General features: G+C 30.6%; 1 protein-coding gene across 3 annotated transcripts in view; it reads right to left on the bottom strand.

Moving 5' to 3' along the window:
• Positions 1-4,286: 4,286 nt before the first annotated feature.
• Positions 4,287-19,981, bottom strand: part of LOC111636318 (low-density lipoprotein receptor-related protein 4-like) — a 238,893-nt gene continuing 223,198 nt past the window's right edge. For all 3 annotated transcript variants that reach the window (XM_023381538.1, XM_023381539.1, XM_023381540.1), the window contains 5 exons: positions 17,061-17,142; positions 16,918-16,976; positions 16,730-16,820; positions 7,095-7,215; positions 4,287-7,026 (listed from right to left, as the gene is read on the bottom strand). In XM_023381538.1, the coding sequence (XP_023237306.1) occupies positions 6,745-7,026; positions 7,095-7,215; positions 16,730-16,820; positions 16,918-16,976; positions 17,061-17,142 (635 nt within the window). In that variant the 3' untranslated portion in view covers positions 4,287-6,744. The remainder of the gene's footprint in view (positions 7,027-7,094; positions 7,216-16,729; positions 16,821-16,917; positions 16,977-17,060; positions 17,143-19,981) is intronic.

Below are 19,981 nucleotides of genomic sequence, written 5' to 3'. Positions count from 1 at the left end.
TATTGAATGGGATGGCATATTTAAAATGGATTGTAATTCAAATAATTCTAAATAGAAATTATAGTTAAAGATAATAAACTTTACAGAGTAGAAATATTTATTAAATTCAGAAACATACCTTCTCCACATTACAAGGGCAACTATTAATAGAATTGCTAAAACCAATAAAATCACACTCAAAGCTATATAGGCACTCTGCAGAGCTGGATCTAAAAATAACAACATTAGTCAGTCATTATGATTTGAGATTGAGATTTTAGATTTTATCGTTTGAATGATTTGAGATTTTATTAGCTTGAAAAATTCTTACCAGATAAAGGGAATCCAACATAATGACATTTGCCATTTTGTACATCAGTTTTGGAGCACCTAAATGAAAATTTTTGTTACTTAAAAACAAATGAAAGTAAATTAAATAAGTAATCAAAAATATTTATTTATTTTTTAGAGAATACGAGGGAAGCGGCGCTTCCAACGCTTCTAATGACGGCACGCCACTGTTATCGCCATTAAATATTAATCATTGGAAGTGCTCGCGTGGAGGTGAGGATATAAAATGACTTTTTTAATGTGCCGTTATTTGATATTTATGATGTCAATAGTCTGTTTTAATCAGGAGACAGATCAATTCGTTTGAAATACTTTAAACACACTTGTTATAGCAGCCGCTATAACACGTGTGTTTAAAGTACTATTTAAGACGAAACTTAGATTAGTCTCAGCGAAGGTTATACATTGGAAAATTTCCGTATAAGTTCAAATATTTTTTTTGTTGTTTTTTTTCGAAGGCTTGCATTAGTCCAGACTCGATTCAGTTGCATCATAGAATAGTTTACTTGTGTATTCCACATATTTTAGCTCCATTTAATCTCTTCGGGAATTCTCTTTATTTTCCTTATTCCGATCTGACAAATTTCTTGTGGATTCATCTTTGGGGTGGATCATAGTTAAGCTGTTGGTTATTTGAACTTCGCCAAGATTTTCGTACATGGCAAAACCCAAAATAAAACTACTAGGCCTAATTTTCTTGTGGCGAACTACTTGACAGGTATCGGATTTTGCAATTTATACAAAAGAATATAAAATGTCTTTAATTATAATAGGCCTGGTCTGAAAGTACTAGGCCCTACTATATGAAAACTTTGCTTTGTCTTCAGAGCAGAATTTTCATGTTTAGGCTACTAAGTCAATATATTTTATTTTTATTCGTCCAAATGTTATATACAGTCAACCCCCTATAATTACGGTCCCTATAATTACGATTCCTATAAAACTACGAAAAAATATACGTATTTTGGAAATGTTGAGTCGGATTAGTGTAGAATCGATTAATTTTATGGAAGAAAACCTTTCAATCAGCCGTAGTCCGTAAACTTGACACGTGTCGGGCTGTGATTGGAACGACTTGTAAGAAATCGGATTCCTAATAAATTGGAACGTATCTATATCTTATAGGGGGGTCGACTGTATTCTTTTCTTTTGTAATTTGATTTAGATTGAGCAGAAAAGTATTCTTCAGAAGATTTGCAACTCTCTAAAATCGCCCTCGGTTCTCCAGAATGAATTTTTTGATTTTGCGAAGAAACCGGGAATTGCAGAGCTTGAAACTAATTTTCTACCGATTGTAAATCAATCACGGAATCTTTCTCGTAATTATTCTCTTCTCAAAAAAAAAAAAAAAAAATCAATTAGAATTTAGCGAAGATTGTACTTGTCTCATTTTAGTGAATGTTTTGACTAAAGATATTTTCTGGTCAGTGAAATCAGTATCTTCAGAACTTAATAAGGGATAACTATAATCAAGCTGATCAAGAACACATTCTTCTTCAATTTCACTAAAACTCTTCAAAATTTATTTATTGATTTCAATAATGTTGAGAGATTTGACTGCACCATCAGATTTTGACGTGTTTCCGCCTCTCCAGTGTTGACACGGAGTTTTCGGGTTTTTGTATCTAGTCCCTGGGCTCCGGGTCTTCTGAAATGCACTGGTTTTTAAGTTTTTTCCGTTAGCAATGGAATAATCTGTCTAACTCCTTTCAGGGAAAAAGTATTGAATTAAAATAACGTGACTTCCGGTTTGCTAGGACCTTGGGAGCAAACTGCTCCAGGCGCACGAATCACGAGGGCGCCAAGCTAGAAACGGCAAAATAAAAACTTGTAAGAACATTTGTAAAAAACTTTTGGATGTAATAATTAATTCCCCATTAGACTTCAATAAGCCTAGGCCCCGATAAACCTAGATCCGCCCTTGACTATATCAATTGAAAAAATTTTCTGCCGATTGAAAAAGCTTGTCAACTTGATCTGAAGAAAGTGATTGACGGATTTGCAAATGAAAAAGCGAGAAAACAATTTTGAAATTTTTTAAAGTATTATTACGTATTTGTTATTAAACTAAACTTGCTTACAGTTTGTCAATACAGTTTATATAATACAGTAGAGCGTCGTTTATCCGAATTAATTGGGAACTGGGGTGGTTCGGATAACTTATTTTTCGGATAACGAATCGTGTACGAAAAAATATACAGTATTTTATCCCGTGTTGAAATTTCTCTCCGTTGCGTGTCGCTTCGCGTTGAATTTTCGTCGATGTTAAGCCTAACGAAGACTATTGTACCGTTAAAAATTATTTTTTTACTTTGTACAAACAAAATAAATTTATTGAAAAATATAAAAACAATAAAAAATTATACTTCAGATGTTAATTTAGTATCAAAAACGTAAAATATTTGAGTAGTCGTCCGAGAAATAGAAATTTAAATTTTCGCTAGCGCCACAGCACTAGCGAAAATTTAAATTTGCCGACTGGAATGCTTTCGGATAACCAGCTTTCGGATAAACGACGCTCTACTGTATGTAGTAAATATTATTAGGCACTCCGTACTTAAAGAATTATATGAACAGTGTTTTGTTTTATTATTATACACCTCATATTTATAAATGTACTAGCAGATGAGCCCGGCGTTGCTCGGGCAAAAAGTAACGATAGCAAAGATTAAGATTATTAGATTATAGGCTATCTTATTCGTTTTCACCGGGTGCAAGAATTAGGTACCCCCTCTTCCGAGACTAATTAGAGAATTTTTAGATGGCTTTAAAAATATGCTCTATTTCTCTCAAAAACGCAAAATATCGCATCAAAACGCTATGTACCGCATCTAAAATAGTATAGTAGAAGCTAAGTTCTTCAGGGTAATCTTTAACCGTCTTCTTCTCTCCCCACGGAGGAATTTCGAAAAATTTCTTCTTAGTGTGCATTCTCTTTACGTACCCTAATTGTGTATCAAATATAAACTTTCAACTTCTAACCGTTTGGGCTCTGCGCTTATTATTATCATCATTATCAACCCATCTCGATTATATTATAAGATTTATTAAATTGAATATCTTATTGTTGAAATGCCTTGAATCTCAAATACATTGTTATTAAGTAAGGTTTTAAATCGAAATAATTAGATATGTTTTTAAATTAATTAAATGTTCAAAATAAATTTCGCGAGACCTCTTCCGAGGAACAAAGGACGCATCGATTCGACTTACACCAGGGCGCTATGTAGCTACGCCACTGTGTCAGTATCCAGAACTTTATAACGTCTTATCCAATTTATAGCGCTAACAGTCGGAAAGAAAATCTTTGGTTAGAAGTCTGATATTCTCCCTCTTTTTCGCGTTTATTCTACATTTTGTGTACAAAATATGTTTTCTTTTGTTTTGGGATTCATCTTCATCGAGTAACACGGCTATTAACCGAGTCATTGATAGAAAAATTTCTTAACACGCTTTAGAATTGCTATGTAATTTAAACAACTTGCAAATTGTTTTGTTGCGTTGTGTTGTTACGTGTCTGATAATGTGAATATTCCAAATTCGTCGTGTCTTTGCCGATCCGTGACGTGTCGTTTTCTTGTCTGATAGTGTGGATCCTGCTTAATATGTTGGAATTTGTTAAATTATTACTACCGCAATTATAGCTAGTAGGTATTGAGTAGTTTACATTCAAGTTGAGTCTTCAGCTTTAATTCATTTTTGCATTAAAACAAAATAACATGCAGGTGGTGTTGAAAACTACTATACCTTTTAAAGGAAATGACTGGATCATGAATATACAACTGCCCAGACTGGTTCTAGTAGTATGAAAATATCTAGCTGACTTTTGGGCCATCCTATATAAAATACACGGATACAACATAAAAGCTTACGTTTTACTTAAAGAATAAATGGATAAATAAAACAAAATATTTATATAAATTGTTTTATTGAATGAGATTTAATGTACAAATTGATATGTTTTCTTTCCCCAATTGTACAAAGTATTTACAATTCTTAAATGTTTTTCAGTTTTTTATAATGAGCAATTTTTATCAGCATAAAAACACCATATTTTTTCATATACAAAACACCAATGCTGAGTATTTGGTTATATCATGGATTGTAGGATTGATTTTTATAGGGAAATATTGCACATCATATATTAAATTGAATTAAAAAATAAAACAATGGCATTGGAGGTAATTGCGAGACATTGAATTATGTCAATGAATCGGAACATGCATTTGGAACACACACTATGGCGTAGAGCCGCCAGGAACGGGATTGAATAAATCAAGGTTTTTTTTTGTATTTTATAAAAATATCATCGCAGAATTGATTCAAATTCTACAAGGAATCACAGATATGGTCTACATATACATATATAAATTTGATCGAAGAACTCAACCGAATATCATGTTTATCACTGTTGAGTTAAATGGACATTGATCACAATGGAAAGTTCGAAAACACACTTATTTACAATTAACACGCAAAATATTTACAGTCGTGTGGATAATTACAATCACAATAAAATAATCGGAATTAATCCATCCTAGTATTTTCCATCATATTTTTGATAATTTTCCTAAGAAAAGTACCATTTAAAAGAAACAAGTAAATATATTTTGTGCCTTGTCTATTGTTAAAAGTTATAAATCATCAAGTTTATATATAAAATAGGAAATAAATTGTTCTAGCTTCGAATACACAATGGAACTTGCTTATACTAAGGGGAGAGAATTTGTCATTCTGCAGAACCAACTTTAAACAGTACTTATTGGATAACCATTTTAGCATGTTTCGTTTTATTTGAATACAAATAAATTATAATGTTTTAATAAAAGGCACTGTTGATGTATAGTTTTTAATTTTATACAAAAAATATTCATCTTTTAATTTTGATGCATTTTAACAATACCTAGAAATGATTAGAATTCAATATACTGTAAACTAAGTTCTTATAATATATAGTAAAATATCTAGATTTTCTAGGTAATAAATGAGCTAAGAATAACAACTGTTAATTCAGAATTTTAAAAGTATGATTAAATAGATTGGTACAACTAGAAGAATCTAATGTGCATTGTAAACAGATTTGTTTTTAAAAGTATTTGCTATGTTTTGATACATTTATGACTGTAAATTTTTAAAATAAACTATTTGTCATGTATCTGCATCTTTATTTTTCATTCTGCAGGCACTAAACTACAGCCTTTTTTGTACCATGTTACAGGTATTAGCTAGGTCTATATTGAGAGTTTGGGTGATGACAAATGGGAATCAACATATCCAGGTCTTTGTAGTGAAATTTTCAGGCTTATTGATCAAACACAAAAACGTAGGTGCCTCAAAATGATCAACGCCTTTACCATATACACCATCTCACCATCCCCATTTTTATATAAAAAATTAATGTTGTGTATCGTTGATAGATCTACACCATGTGTGCGAAATGCACACATGGTGTATTTACTATTGACATGTATATACTAGCAAATACTGTATGTTAAATTATCTTTAATAGAGAGAGTATCAAAATTGTTTCATGAGTAAAAAAAAAAAAAAAAACAAAAACAGATCTGTCCACATTACAAATAAGTCTTCTATATTTGTACTGAACTATTAAACAAATTACTCATATATTTACAGATAACATAGCAAAATTGGAATGATTGAGATTTAGACAATTAATAATTGCCAATGTAAAAAGACTTCATAAAATCTTTCGAAGTGTCAATATAGTTATTATTCATTTTCTTTATTTAGCAGCATTGCATGTAAATTTTGGAATGTAAAATATTTTTGAATGTGTTACCAAATTCGTACATTATTCAAATAAATGTTTAATTATTTGAAGTACATAAAGTTTTGTTTATATGATTCTAGAAATTTGAATTTTGTTTATTAAACTATTATTAATCAAACTGATTTTTAAAGGCCCTGTAAACTTGAACCAATTGCACTAGTGAATTCAATATTATAAAAATAATTAAATATTTATTTTACAAAAGATTTGATGATTTTTATATAAATATATAGAATTTAATGAAGCTGATGCTATATAAAATTGATAAAATATGAATAATTTTTTGTAAATTATCTATAAAATGGATTGGGGTTGGCCTCTTAGCAAAGAAAGAATGTGATTTCTCAAGGTGAGAAATAACAACAATGCTACTGAATGTATGTTCCCATTAGTAAGTAATCTACTTTTTAATTACAATGGGTGTGTCAAATGATTCACTAGAATCACAGTATCTTTGGAAATTCCTTCAGGGTCATTCAAATGAATTACATTTAGAGCAGAAAATAATAAAATCCATAAAACAACTTTTGTGCGATTATTTTAGTGTCCACCAGCAAACTGAATACTGAGCAATTGTTTTCTCTGATTGAATTTTAGCACCCTATTTACATTTGGCACAAATTTCAGATATCTGTTTCAATGGGATGATAACTAACTTTAGGATGATCTAAATATGGAGATGAATGTTGGGATTGATTACGTATAGATGATGGAGAATTTGTATGAGAAGAAAGAGGTGGAAGTTTAGATGAATACAGACATTCATGTTGACTGTCTATTCGTTGTGGAGGTAGAGGTGGAGGAGCTAAATTATCTACCTCTAGATCTCCAAATTTTTTGCTTACGAGTGCTGCCACTTCCAAATTATTTAATTTCTCTTCCACAGGCATATCAAATAATCTTTCCTGTAAAAAAGAAAAATTTATTTAATTTCCTTTGTCTAATTAAAAATATTGATCACAAATAAACGTACCTCATTTCTATTGTAACGTATATGTTTTCCCCAAGTTTTCTTATCCACTTCACCTGTTGAAGCACTATAAGTAGGATTGGAAAACGTCAAGGTATGATCTATATCTTGTCCTCGTCGTCTTCTAAAAAATTAAATATAATCAGTAAAAATTGAATCCTGTTTTTTAATAGAATACTAACTATGTTGGTTGTCTAATGTTAACTTTTTCACAGACTATTACTACCCAATTTAACATTAACAATTACTTTCTTTAATGTAAATGATATCAAGTGAGAAATATCAGAACACTAAAACAATTATTCTCATTTACGTATATTACAAAGACATCCTTTACAGGTATATTTTAAATTCATATTTTTTAAATGTTGTCTAGAATTTTGTTTTGAAACAAAAAGAATTGTAATCAATACTTTAAATGAATTATTTTACACATAGTATAGTATAGTATAGTATCTACCAGTGACATAAATATATATGAGTGCAGCATTTCTCAAATGGGTTTCTGTGGGCTTTATATATATATATGCTGTGTTTGCACACAGGGTTTTCATAAGTCAGACATTTTATATATATATATATTTCATAAGTCAGACATTTTCTGCAGAGTGCCTATATAGCTTNAATGTACAGAGAAGCATCAGGTGACTGTAGCTAAGGTAACCAACCATACTCCAAAAATACTCATTATGGGTCTCCTTCAGTCATATCAGTAATTTTAATTTCTTTATTTTTCTTTTAATAATCTAAATTTATTATCATTTTGCTGGATTACAGTAGGTCAGGACTATTTGCTAGCTGGAGTGTAAGTTCAGGTTTCCTTGTTTTTCTAAAATTTTTTCGTATTAATGCTGAATGTATGTACTGTACTGTACTTTATTTGTCCACAATAGTTTATTATGTAAAACAAATTTAAAAACAAAACAAAAAAAATCATTTAAATCGATTCTTTTGAAAAAGAAAAGTAATTTTTAATTACTTAATTTTTGTATTAGAATTTGTTTTACATAATTATACTTAATTATTCTCATGCCAAGTATTCAAAAAATGCGTAAATAATATAAAACCTTTAAAAACAAACATTGTGTCTCCTAATAAGATCATCTATTAATTAATAGAATTAGTAAAAAATAAAAAAATAAGGTCAAATTCTTGAATTATTGATGTATAAAAAATAATGATAATTTAACAAAACTTAAATTTGATGTCTCTATGAAATACTTGACCCCTGTTTTTCAAGGTCTTATTTAATCCAATTATTTTTTGAATATTTGATAATAGTGACAAATAGCCATTTTAAATATAGACATAAATATTTTTAAAAATCCAAAATACTGTAACTAAAAAATTATTCATTACATGTTTTTAGAATCAAGAATGTAGGGTTCAATAAGATGAAAAAAATCACTTTAATTAATGTAAATTTAAAATCCTTTTATATCAATATTAGAAAAAAAGGTTAATTGCTTTGTGAAATGCACAATTTGTAGAGCAGAATTTTCCATAGCAGTAGATGGAAGTCTTCTATAACAAAGCATATCAATACAGATAAACATAAACAACACCTTGATGTACCAGCATCAATATCTAGAGCAGTATTTCTCAACCTCTAACAAATCATTGCCCCCTTCAATAAAAACTGTTACGTAGTATCGCCCCCTTCACTTTAAAATTCCGATGCCGAGGGCCAAGGCTAACGCCAAATTCGTATTGCATTGAATAGACTAGTGACTAGTATAATGTTATTTGTTTAATTATTGTATGATATAACAAATAAAATAGCTAATTATTCTTAATATAATGTTTTACTATATCGCCCATAAAATTGTTTTTCGCCCCCAAAATATAAATTGTTACTAATTGCCCCCTCAACATGGAAAAACACCCACATGGGGGCGATATCGCACCCCTTGAGAAACATTGATCTAGAGTAATGGATTTTTTTCAAACTTCCAAGTTTTGGATTGGCTGAAAAACGATTAGCAATTATGGATGGTACTTTTGCTTTTCATACTATTGTCCATAATCACAGCTTTAGTAGTATGGGTGATACTAAATAAATTATTGAAAAAATTTTATAATCCTCAATTTTCTTTTGCAAGAACTAAGTGTGAGTCAATAATAACTTTGATATTTAAAAATTATTGTGATGAAATTTGATCAATTAATTCCTATTTGACAGTATTGCAGATCTGAAATGATACATCATATAACAAATACACTATCTATTATATATATCAGGTGTGGCCAAACTTTTATCCCTTACGGGCTAGTTTTTCGGTAAAATATAGTCTGCGAGAGACTATGAATATGTCACGTTACTGTCTGACACATGATCTTGCGCCATTTTATGCGAATGCCATTTATATTCGCATGCGTTAACATTCATTTGCATTGTTCATCGGGATAAATACAAACAGTATGGGTACGTTATACAGACAGACTATTATTGTAAGAATAAATTATCGAATTAAGATTTTTAAACATTAATTTAAGTGAAAGCAAATTGTTCAGCTTTAGCGTCGCGGGCTACTTTCAAAACCTTTGCGGTCGACCGCGGTCTACGTGTTGGCCATCCCTGATATATATAGTAGATATTTTTTTACAATACAGCCTTATATATATATATATATATATATACTTCAGTGGTGAGTTGTCCATGGAGGCTGTGGAAGCATCACTTCCCTTTATTTTCTAAAATATAAATATTGATACATATTCATGATTATTTTCAAATTTGTACTTTGAATTAATTAAAATTAATATTTTATTGTATTATTATAAATATACATTACAAATTTCTATACTACATGTAAAAAAAATTATAGGATTGCTATTGTATATTTGAATATAAATCCATATATACATATTCCCAATGGAAGCACTGTGTGAGATTAGCCAGGAGTACACTGTAGAATTGGTACCACTTAATCGGTAAAAATCGTAAAATTCTATCTCTAAAACTTTTTCTAGGAGGGCTTGTTTTAAAAAAGGATAAGGACGGTGAAGTCTCTATCCAACGTCAGGATAATGACACCAGTTAATCAGTTTTATTGTACGCGGATTAACACCCGTATTGATTCATGAAGGAGATGGTGAAATATGTTTGATTCAGATGATGTAGGAGGCATTTCTTTAACAATAAAAACAAAAATTTAATGGACAAGAACTAGGTTATACAAAATTGAATCTTCGAATAAGACTATTGATTTCGAGAGAGAGAGCGCTCACAATTTCTGTTAAAAACATAATACCTCAAATCATGTCTTTTTGTCTCGGTTGTCTTGTATCTTTGGTTCTGGATGAATGTTCTTTCTTACGTTCTTTAGCGGCACATAAACCTTTTTCTTCACCGTATTTACCGATTTAATAATTCATTTAGGAGACTTCGGGAATCAGTTATGGGCGTTGGCCTATGGGAGATGATGTGGAATACATCTGTCCTCTTTTGGGTCTTCTGGCGTACTCCCCGAATGATACAAAATTCTTTCTGTTTCTAACGAATTTTCACCAATCAGCATTTCGTAATTTTTCACGTGAACAGGAAAAAGAGGATTTTACTGAGGGGTTGACAGTTCCCAGGGTCACTAAAATTTTAGGAGATAAGGGAAAACCAAAAAGGATGTTCAACTTCCGTTGAAGGAAAGGACTTTTACCAGTTTCCTTTGTTTTAGAAAATATAATTTTCCCACCAAAATCAAAATATTTTCGTCAAAAATTTTTCCATTTCGATTAAATTTTTAATTAACTACAGGGGTGGTTCGCATCTCACACACTGTATTGTTGAATACAGGACAGCTTCCACAGCAAAAATATTTGAATGGTAAAGCAGCCAGATTACAGGCATTTACGCATGCACTTTACAAATCACCAGTCTCATGCAGTTTAGCTTGTGGATGCTACATACCAAAGTATCATGTAATGCTTCCAACGATTCTATCCAGGGCCAGCACAGCTTCCCTATCACCAAATGTCACTGCTGAAATACTGTATTTAAAATACTACTTAGCTTAAAATTATCAACACTTTCTATCCAAAAATAATTTTTTTTTAAATATTAGAAACAACAGCACTAGAAATTGATAAATCCTCACAAAATTTTTGTTATGAATAACCAATATTGGGAACAGGTGAATAAGCAAGTAAAGTGAACCATGTAACTACGGAATTGGAATGTTTATCTGTGGAATATTCAAAAAAGTTTTTTTCCCTGGAATCTGGAATCTTGTTCCATGTTAAGTTTTAATGGAGAAAATCTGTAAGAAAAGTTTTTAAAGTTTTTATATGATTTGAATAAAATCTGTTTTTTTCCAATTTAAAAGTGGAAGTGCATTTTAAAACTGAGCTGAACTTCAGATCAGTTTACATTATGGAATCCTCAACCAGAATTACATATGAAGGTATACAGAATTATATAAGTTGTTCACAGGCCAAATCCATTAACTCCATTTGTAAATCCTTGATATAATTGTTATTATTTTTACATTTTTCATGTAACTAATTTTATATATTGTTACATTAAAGCTATGCTTTAATATAACTTTACTCAAAGATACATTCTATGATGTTTATTTAAATTTAAAGTTTAAAAAGAATTTAAAAAAATAATTTATATTAACAATTTTTATACTTTTTGTTTTATGGAGTTAATCGATTTGGCAAGTGAGTGGCTCATATATATATGCTACTGTGAAAAACTAATATCTCGCAAATGTTATTCTCTGGTGAATGTCAGCATTCATAGTTGCTCAATGAATGCATGAAATATTTGTTAAACAGTGGCGTACCGTGACATTTGATTATAGGGAAGTTGTGTTTCTATAAGAAGCCGACATCCAGAGGCAATCAGTCAATTGCGCTTCAGTGATGGTCAAGAGTCCATTCGTATCGTTTATTCGATAAGCCAGTAAAAACCATAGACTTCTCTAAATGCATTTTTAATATCACAATTACATTCCGAATTGCTAACCACGATATAAGAGCTACAATTAAAAATAAAATAATAAAAACTTACTTGGTGAAATAAAATATGTGGTGGATGTACTGGTACATACAAAATATTCTTCAATCATATGAATATACTTTAAAGAAAATTATAATTAAATACAGCTTTGCAAAGAAACGTACATAAAAATATAAAATATTCTTTACTTTTTAAATCTTAAAACAATGCACTTAGTCAAATAGCTCCCTACGAGTGGNATATACTTTTAAAGAAAATTATAATTAAATATAGCTTTGTAAAGAAACGTACATAAAAATATAAAATATTCTTTACTTTTTAAATCTTAAAACAATGCACTTAGTCAAATAGCTCCCTACGAGTGGCTAATGGATGGAATCGAAGACGGTTGCAGAGCATGCATACACGCGGACTGCCAAATCCCCAGGGTGCTGATGCCGGTCAATGTCAATTACCTCTTTTGTGGCATCATTAGTATATCTCAAAGGACGCGACAGGGCTGTTGTAGATTTTAAACGTTTCTCACCATAGCTGTAAAAATCTAAATATGTTAAACTTAATAGTCATTTGTTTTCTAACTAATTTGTTTTAGGACCAGGTGTTGTCCACGGAAATTTCCAAAATTTACAACTTTTTGGTCACTCTCATTGAACTGGAAAAATTTCTGTCTTTATTACATCTAATACAGTATTTCGAAGAAATCAGTCCCCATTGTACTCGGCTATAGATTGGTTCGGTTAAGCTTTTGTTTAAGTAATATTCCGGCTCTTTCGTCAGGGTTTTGTTTATGTTCCCCAATTCCCTAATCGCTTAATTACTTAACTACTACTTAAGTAGAAATAAGTCGAAACTAGTTACTTTGTACTCAAATATTTGTAGTCTCAAGAAAAAAGTGGAAAGACAAATTTTTGTGACAAACGGATACATAAATCGTAAATTTAAGAAAAATAAATTCTAGAGCTTTTTCTGCACCTGGTGCATCTCTCTCGTTCATTAAATTTAGTTGTAAATGACGCTGTCGAAGTAATGATTAATTTTTTAACATTATACAAGAATTGTACACGTTTTTTTCTACATCCCCTTAAAGATGGGACATACGAAATCGTAATATCACTGGTTTAACATTGAAATCCGTGAGTAATATAAAATCAGAGAGTGGAATAAAAATATCAAATATTTTAATAGATTTTTTAAACTCCTGTCAACTATACAGAACTATCGTAAAAACATACCAGTAAATTCTTATCAGTTGGGTTAAGTTATAAATCTACTCGTTATTCACGTAATCAGCTAACAGCCCAGAACCGGTCCCGGATAGAATTGGAAGCGTTATATGTGTAGCATCAACCCAAGATCGTAGGCTTCCACCGGTTAAACTGGGTGAGGTTGGTTCTCTGTAAAGCGCATGTGCAAATCTGGCTTTTTGGAATCTGACAATACAGAGATTCCACTCCGCCACTAATATTCGAATATACAATAGCGATCTTATTTTTTTTTTCACGTGTAGTATAGAAATTTGTAATAAGATAGATAATGCGGTTATAATAAAATATTGTGCGATTATTTTCGTATAATTAAAATTAATATGTATTTATTTTTTATAAAATACAAGGGAAGCGGCGCTTCCACCGCTTCTAATGACTGCTTCTAATGACGGTAATGTTAAATATCATTATTTCTCACTTACCCCGGCAAATGTTGACATTCAGTATGCACTGATGGTGAATGTTAAATAAAAATATTTTTATTATGTTAAGACAAAAATGCAACTTTTTAATATATGACGGTGGTGACACCACAATAAAATCCCAATTTCGGGTATTAAAATACGTACATTTACAGTAAATGTTAATATAATCATCATAAATCGTAGAGAACAAAATATGAAAACATCTGTGACTCTGTGTTGTCATCTTATTTAGCAGTCTATAAGCGCTCAATATTGGCATTTTCCACGGTAGTTCCAATATCTACTGTTTGGCATCATTGCCAGCGCCACTCGTAAATTTAACGTAAATTAGTTTATTTTTAAAAATAATTTTAATAACTGTATTTGTTATTTAACCTTACAAAATCATCTTATTTTAGAATGTCTTAGAGCAAATCATATTCACAAATAAAGAGTCCACAATGTACTGTGAACATCGCCAAATTATAAACATGTACTGTACATACCGTACATGTATTCGTAAATTTAGATTACTTTTTTCTGTACCATATTAAAAACTAAAATTTATTTGTTTGTAAGCTTAAAATAAATTCTTATTAATCATATATTATTAAAAATGCATTTATAAATAAAATACAGAACTGGAAATGGTTATTTGTGGTTTAGCCTAGTGACAAGTAAATTCGACTTACGTCATCTCTCCTAGAACCAATTACCAATGTAAGGCAAATTATACCTGTATATTATTGAAAATTTTGTTACGAATAGTCTGTATTAGGAACAAGTGAGCAAAGTGAGCAAGAAGTTGGCCACTATAGGAGGTCAGGAGAGCTTCACCCCCTAATAAACTTAAAAAGTAATAAGCAATTTGTAGTTTCATATTTTGAAATAAACATTATCTGCCTAATTTTTTTCTGGACTTAATTGCAGCAAATATATCCACTACCTTGCACAAATCCAGTTTCCTCACTTCTGAATTTTCAATAAAACTAATGCTAAATCATTTACAAGGAATCTTTTCTGATGATTGTTGACTTAGAGCTACTTTTATTATTCTTACATTAAAAATAAATGTACTATACCTATTACAAAAATTCATTTACAATAATTTGTAAATCTATAAAAAAGATATAAAAATTACAAATTAATTTATGCTGTTGTTCTTTACAGTAAAATATAAACTCATATTTGTGCAAAGTTCATATAACTTGCTTACTCCCCCTATTATTATTTTGATGATGTGGAGATGGCTACATTCTGAAGTGATGCTGTACTTAATCACCTTTCTCTACAGTAAACAGTGAAAATGCATACTCTTTTCTGTTGAAGTTCTCTGAGCTGCACAATGGCACAGTTCTCTCCCTTCAAGCATTTCACTCCAATTATGCGCTATCATGGGATAGTGGCTCATTATTCTACAGGCAAAAAGGGCAATTGCCTGGAGTCCCTATCAACAGGGAACCCCAATCAATCTTTTATAAATTCATTACTATAGTAAGAAAATTGAAATTTAAATATGGTGCCTTATCAGGGGACACCAGATTGCCATATGTGCAAACACAGCAAAGAACTTAATACATTCATGTGCATGGAGGATCATAGTATTAACAACATGACATCAACAGATAACAGAGTGTATTGTAATGAGAAAAGTTTTTTAAGAAGAGATTAGGCTATCTGATCAGTTCCAAACCCGCTTTTCCCATTATAGAGGTCCAAGATAGTCACTGACTTATCTCCTATCCCCTTCAACTATTGTCTATATCCCTATAACTATTGTCAGTTACTATGGTGCCAGCTGGGGATGCATCATTACGCTATAACCATCATAGTAACCAACAATGGTTATAGTGTAATGTTATATATTACTGGAAGACAAGATCGGACTGGAGGTTTGGATAGCGTAATTGGCAATGCATCTGTACGGTAAGTGGAAGTTGCAGGTTCGAGTCCTGCTTCAAGCCAATTCTTTTCTTCCAGTAAATCTAAATTATTTCATTAAAATTATAATTATTAAATTTATTAAGAGATGGCACCTAATGCCTCCCTCTAGTATCAAATTGTTTGGTAATTTTATTAATATTATAGCCGTTATAGCATATGGCAGTGGTTGGCTTTGGTAATACAATGTATCAGGTTTTCATAAAGTTGTTTGATTCTACTGTGTTTAATTTAATCTATAATATGTAGATGAATGACTGATATTAATTTAGTTGTCTTTACGTCCTTATCTCTTGTTTTATTCTATTATAGTCAACTAAGACCTATCTTATTAATAGAACATTTACACTGGTGTGATAATTATTTGCATCAAGTACGAGTTCTTAATCAGAAAAAACAAAACTCTTTATTTTTCACTTGTTGTTCATGTACACAAAATACACATATTTGTAAAAATATGTGTATTTATTTATTTATTTAAAAATTTCCTGACAATGATATAATTTGTAAGTTTTTATTATATCGTTGTTGGGAAAATTTTTTTTTTTTTTAAACTGTTGAGATAAAAATTTAATTATTATGTACTTTTTAAACATCATTGTAAACCTGTTGATGAGGAATGTATGTGTCCAAAACACGAATATGTGTATTTTGTGTACAGGAACAACAAGTGAAAAATAAAGTGTTTTGTTTTTTCTGATTAAGAACTCGTACTTGATGCAAATAACTATCACACCAGTGTAAATGTCCTGTTAATAAGATAAGTCTTAGTTGACTATAATAAAATAGAATGACTGAAATGTTTGTATTATGATTCAATGACCATTTATGTATATATATACAAATACTCACATAAAAAATATTAGTTTAATATATTTCTACTAATTTAATATTTTTGAAAAATTTCTGGTAGCTTGCATAATATTGGTTTGCTGTCTTTATTGATATATTGAATGGGATGGCATATTTAAAATGGATTGTAATTCAAATAATTCTAAATAGAAATTATAGTTAAAGATAATAAACTTTACAGAGTAGAAATATTTATTAAATTCAGAAACATACCTTCTCCACATTACAAGGGCAACTATTAATAGAATTGCTAAAACCAATAAAATCACACTCAAAGCTATATAGGCACTCTGCAGAGCTGGATCTAAAAATAACAACATTAGTCATTATGATTTGAGATTGAGATTTTAGATTTTATCGTTTGAATGATTTGAGATTTTATTAGCTTGAAAAATTCTTACCAGATAAAGGGAATCCAACATAATGACATTTGCCATTTTGTACATCAGTTTTGGAGCACCTAAATGAAAATTTTTGTTACTTAAAAACAAATGAAAGTAAATTAAATAAGTAATCAAAAATATTTATTTAGATATAAATATACCATGTGGTAGAATTCTTGCTATGTTGTAAATCGTTTTCATAATAATCGTCTTTTGAATCTTCAGATATTATTTCTGAAGGAACTGCATATAAAGAGTAATTAACCTTTTTATTTATAAGCTCATCTTTTAAAATAATGTTAAATAAGTATTTTTGACATGTATTTCTTTTAAAAAGAGAAGAAAAGCAACTTTGAAATTTGGAATTTTTTCAAAATTTTATATTAGAATGCTGTATATCACATAAACAGGAAAGGATATACAACACAATAGAGAAATAAATTAAATTCTCATCCTGTAACTTACTAGGTACTTTATCCTGACATGAGAGAATTGTGAAGTAATGTAAAATATCTATATTGCAATTTAAGATTATTAGATTTTAAGCAATATTAGTTAATATCAATTAAATAAAGAATAATCAATGGTAAGATAAAATGAAAATAATGTTATTTAAAATAATATGAAGCAAACTTAAAAATATACTGGTGATACTTAATTATCCAACAGATGTCATGACAAGCTGCAAGGCATCAAAGGTCAAACTTTCACATTTCATAGGACCTAAAATATTTGAGTTTTTCCTGGTAATATACTTATTATCTACTTTCAAATGTACTATTTCATTTTTCTGTATGAAGCCTGCTTCTATTCAAACATTTCAAATGAGGCCAATGTAGCTTTATTATATAGATGAGAAAATTATATTTTTTGTGAAAAACTATAAATTAAAAATATATAATCAAATGTGACTTGAATTCAATATAGGAAATCCTTAGCTTTCATATACTTTAATTTGAAACTTATAATTTTTGTATGACAAATTCAATTTTTTTTACATCAGCTGATGAATTCTGAGCTTTTGCATAATGTTGCTGCCTGCTAGAAAAATCAATAAACTTATCAAAGACTTCAATCTCAATGGCACAAATGTAGATAATATTATTGTGTTTATATTTCATTGCCATTTTATTCTGAAATATAGATGTTTATTATCATAGAAATTTATACAACATAAAAAATTCCTATATGTTTAAGCATTGGAAACAAAATTCCTATATATATGAAGAGAGAGAGATAGAGGGAGACAGGGTATAGAAAAAAACGTTGCACAACAGTATATCTTGCTTCTGTGTGTATATTATCTGAATACAAATGGGTAACAGGAGCTGTCTGGAGCATACAAAACTAGGCAGAGAAGCCTATTACAGTTTATCTATTATTTTTGTATTGTGTCCAGCCATTTTTCCTTTGACTATTTTAACAGGACAAAAAATATTTTGTACTAATTTTGACACACTATGACTGTGTAACCGTGTGTCTATCTTTCATAGGAGTCAAGACAAGAATTGGCCCATGGGAAGGAAGTTTGGAGGTTATGGCGACTATCATTTGAATACCCACTGATTACCTAACTTTACTCTCATGCACAATGCTTTTGTCTAAATGTACAAGGCCAAACTGTATACATACACAACTTTTATATATATTTCAAGAAATAATTAATTTCCAGTATTTTATATACCGTAGAAACTCAATTTAACAATTTTTTAAGGAATCAGTGAAAAAATACATTAAATTCAAACATCCTTAAAAAACATGCTAGAATATACAAATACATGCACATATGCATTCAGAATGGATAAAATGACAAAAAATACATATATTATACCAGTATAAACACTTTCATAAAATCCTGTATTTTGTACATTATAATATACAACAATTGTCACCTCTAACATTTTTCATATAAACATAATAAGCGGTTAAGCTTTTGAAAGTGACAAGGATCCTTGTTTGTTTCCTGTTGAGGTTTTGACATGTCTTCATCACTGCAGTTTCTAACTTTGAAATATAAATAAACACATTTTTGTCAGTATCATCACTGCTATTGTGCATTAAGTACTTTCTTTTGTATTTTGTACTTGCTTCCATAATCAGGGCCAGATTTCTAAATAGGCACAATTTGGCTTAAGGCCCAGAATGGCAAATTTTGAGAAACAACAAAACTGGCAAGCAAAATATAAAAATTTCACAAAAAAATATAATAATTATAAATATTGTAATATTTGGAATACTTTAAGTCATCCACTTAAATAAATAATTTGTAGTGCTAGGCACGTGTATTATTTTATTATTTTTTTTATTAGATACTGTGTGTTGTCACACCTTTGTTCGGGTTCTTTGTTTGTTCTTTTCAAAGTTTTGTATCGCGCGCCACCTTATGGTGGATTTTGTTGATGCCTTGATTGGCCCCTTTGGTGATCACGTGGAGGTGAAGGGAGGAGCTTATAGGAAGTTATAAAAAGGGCAACCTGAGAGGAAGGAAGAGGAGTTTGGCTTGCTTCTGTGTGAATTCTGGATAGGCAGAAGGGAAGACGAGGGACCAACGAACAAAGGAGGTCAGGACTCAATCTGGATATAGACAAGAACCGGCAAATTAGAGCGGATTGAACTAAGTAAGTGAAGGAATCGGGTTACATCGGACTCGGTAAGCGTCGGAGAATTATCTGACTAAGGTTGGGTAAAAGAACATCATCAGACTGTTTTTCGTGGCCCATTATTTCAGTCCAAAGAGGATTTTCGTTTCCACGTGGTCACGGCTCCAATCGGATGTCCACTCACAAAGGAGACTGCCCTATATGAATTGTCAGGGTGGCGGATCTGCTATGTAATTCGTCTGTAACATTCATTGTGAGCGATTTGGTATCGGNTCTTTGTTTGTTCTTTTCAAAGTTTTGTATCGCGCGCCACCTTATGGTGGATTTTGTTGATGCCTTGATTGGCCCCTTTGGTGATCACGTGGAGGTGAAGGGAGGAGCTTATAGGAAGTTATAAAAAGGGCAACCTGAGAGGAAGGAAGAGGAGTTTGGCTTGCTTCTGTGTGAATTCTGGATAGGCAGAAGGGAAGACGAGGGACCAA

Source organism: Centruroides sculpturatus, unplaced genomic scaffold (assembly GCF_000671375.1).
Source record: "Centruroides sculpturatus isolate CEXI.00-Female unplaced genomic scaffold, Cexi_2.0 scaffold1023, whole genome shotgun sequence".
NCBI lineage: Eukaryota > Metazoa > Arthropoda > Arachnida > Scorpiones > Buthidae > Centruroides > Centruroides sculpturatus.
This window is presented reverse-complemented; position numbering and strand designations above follow the sequence as displayed.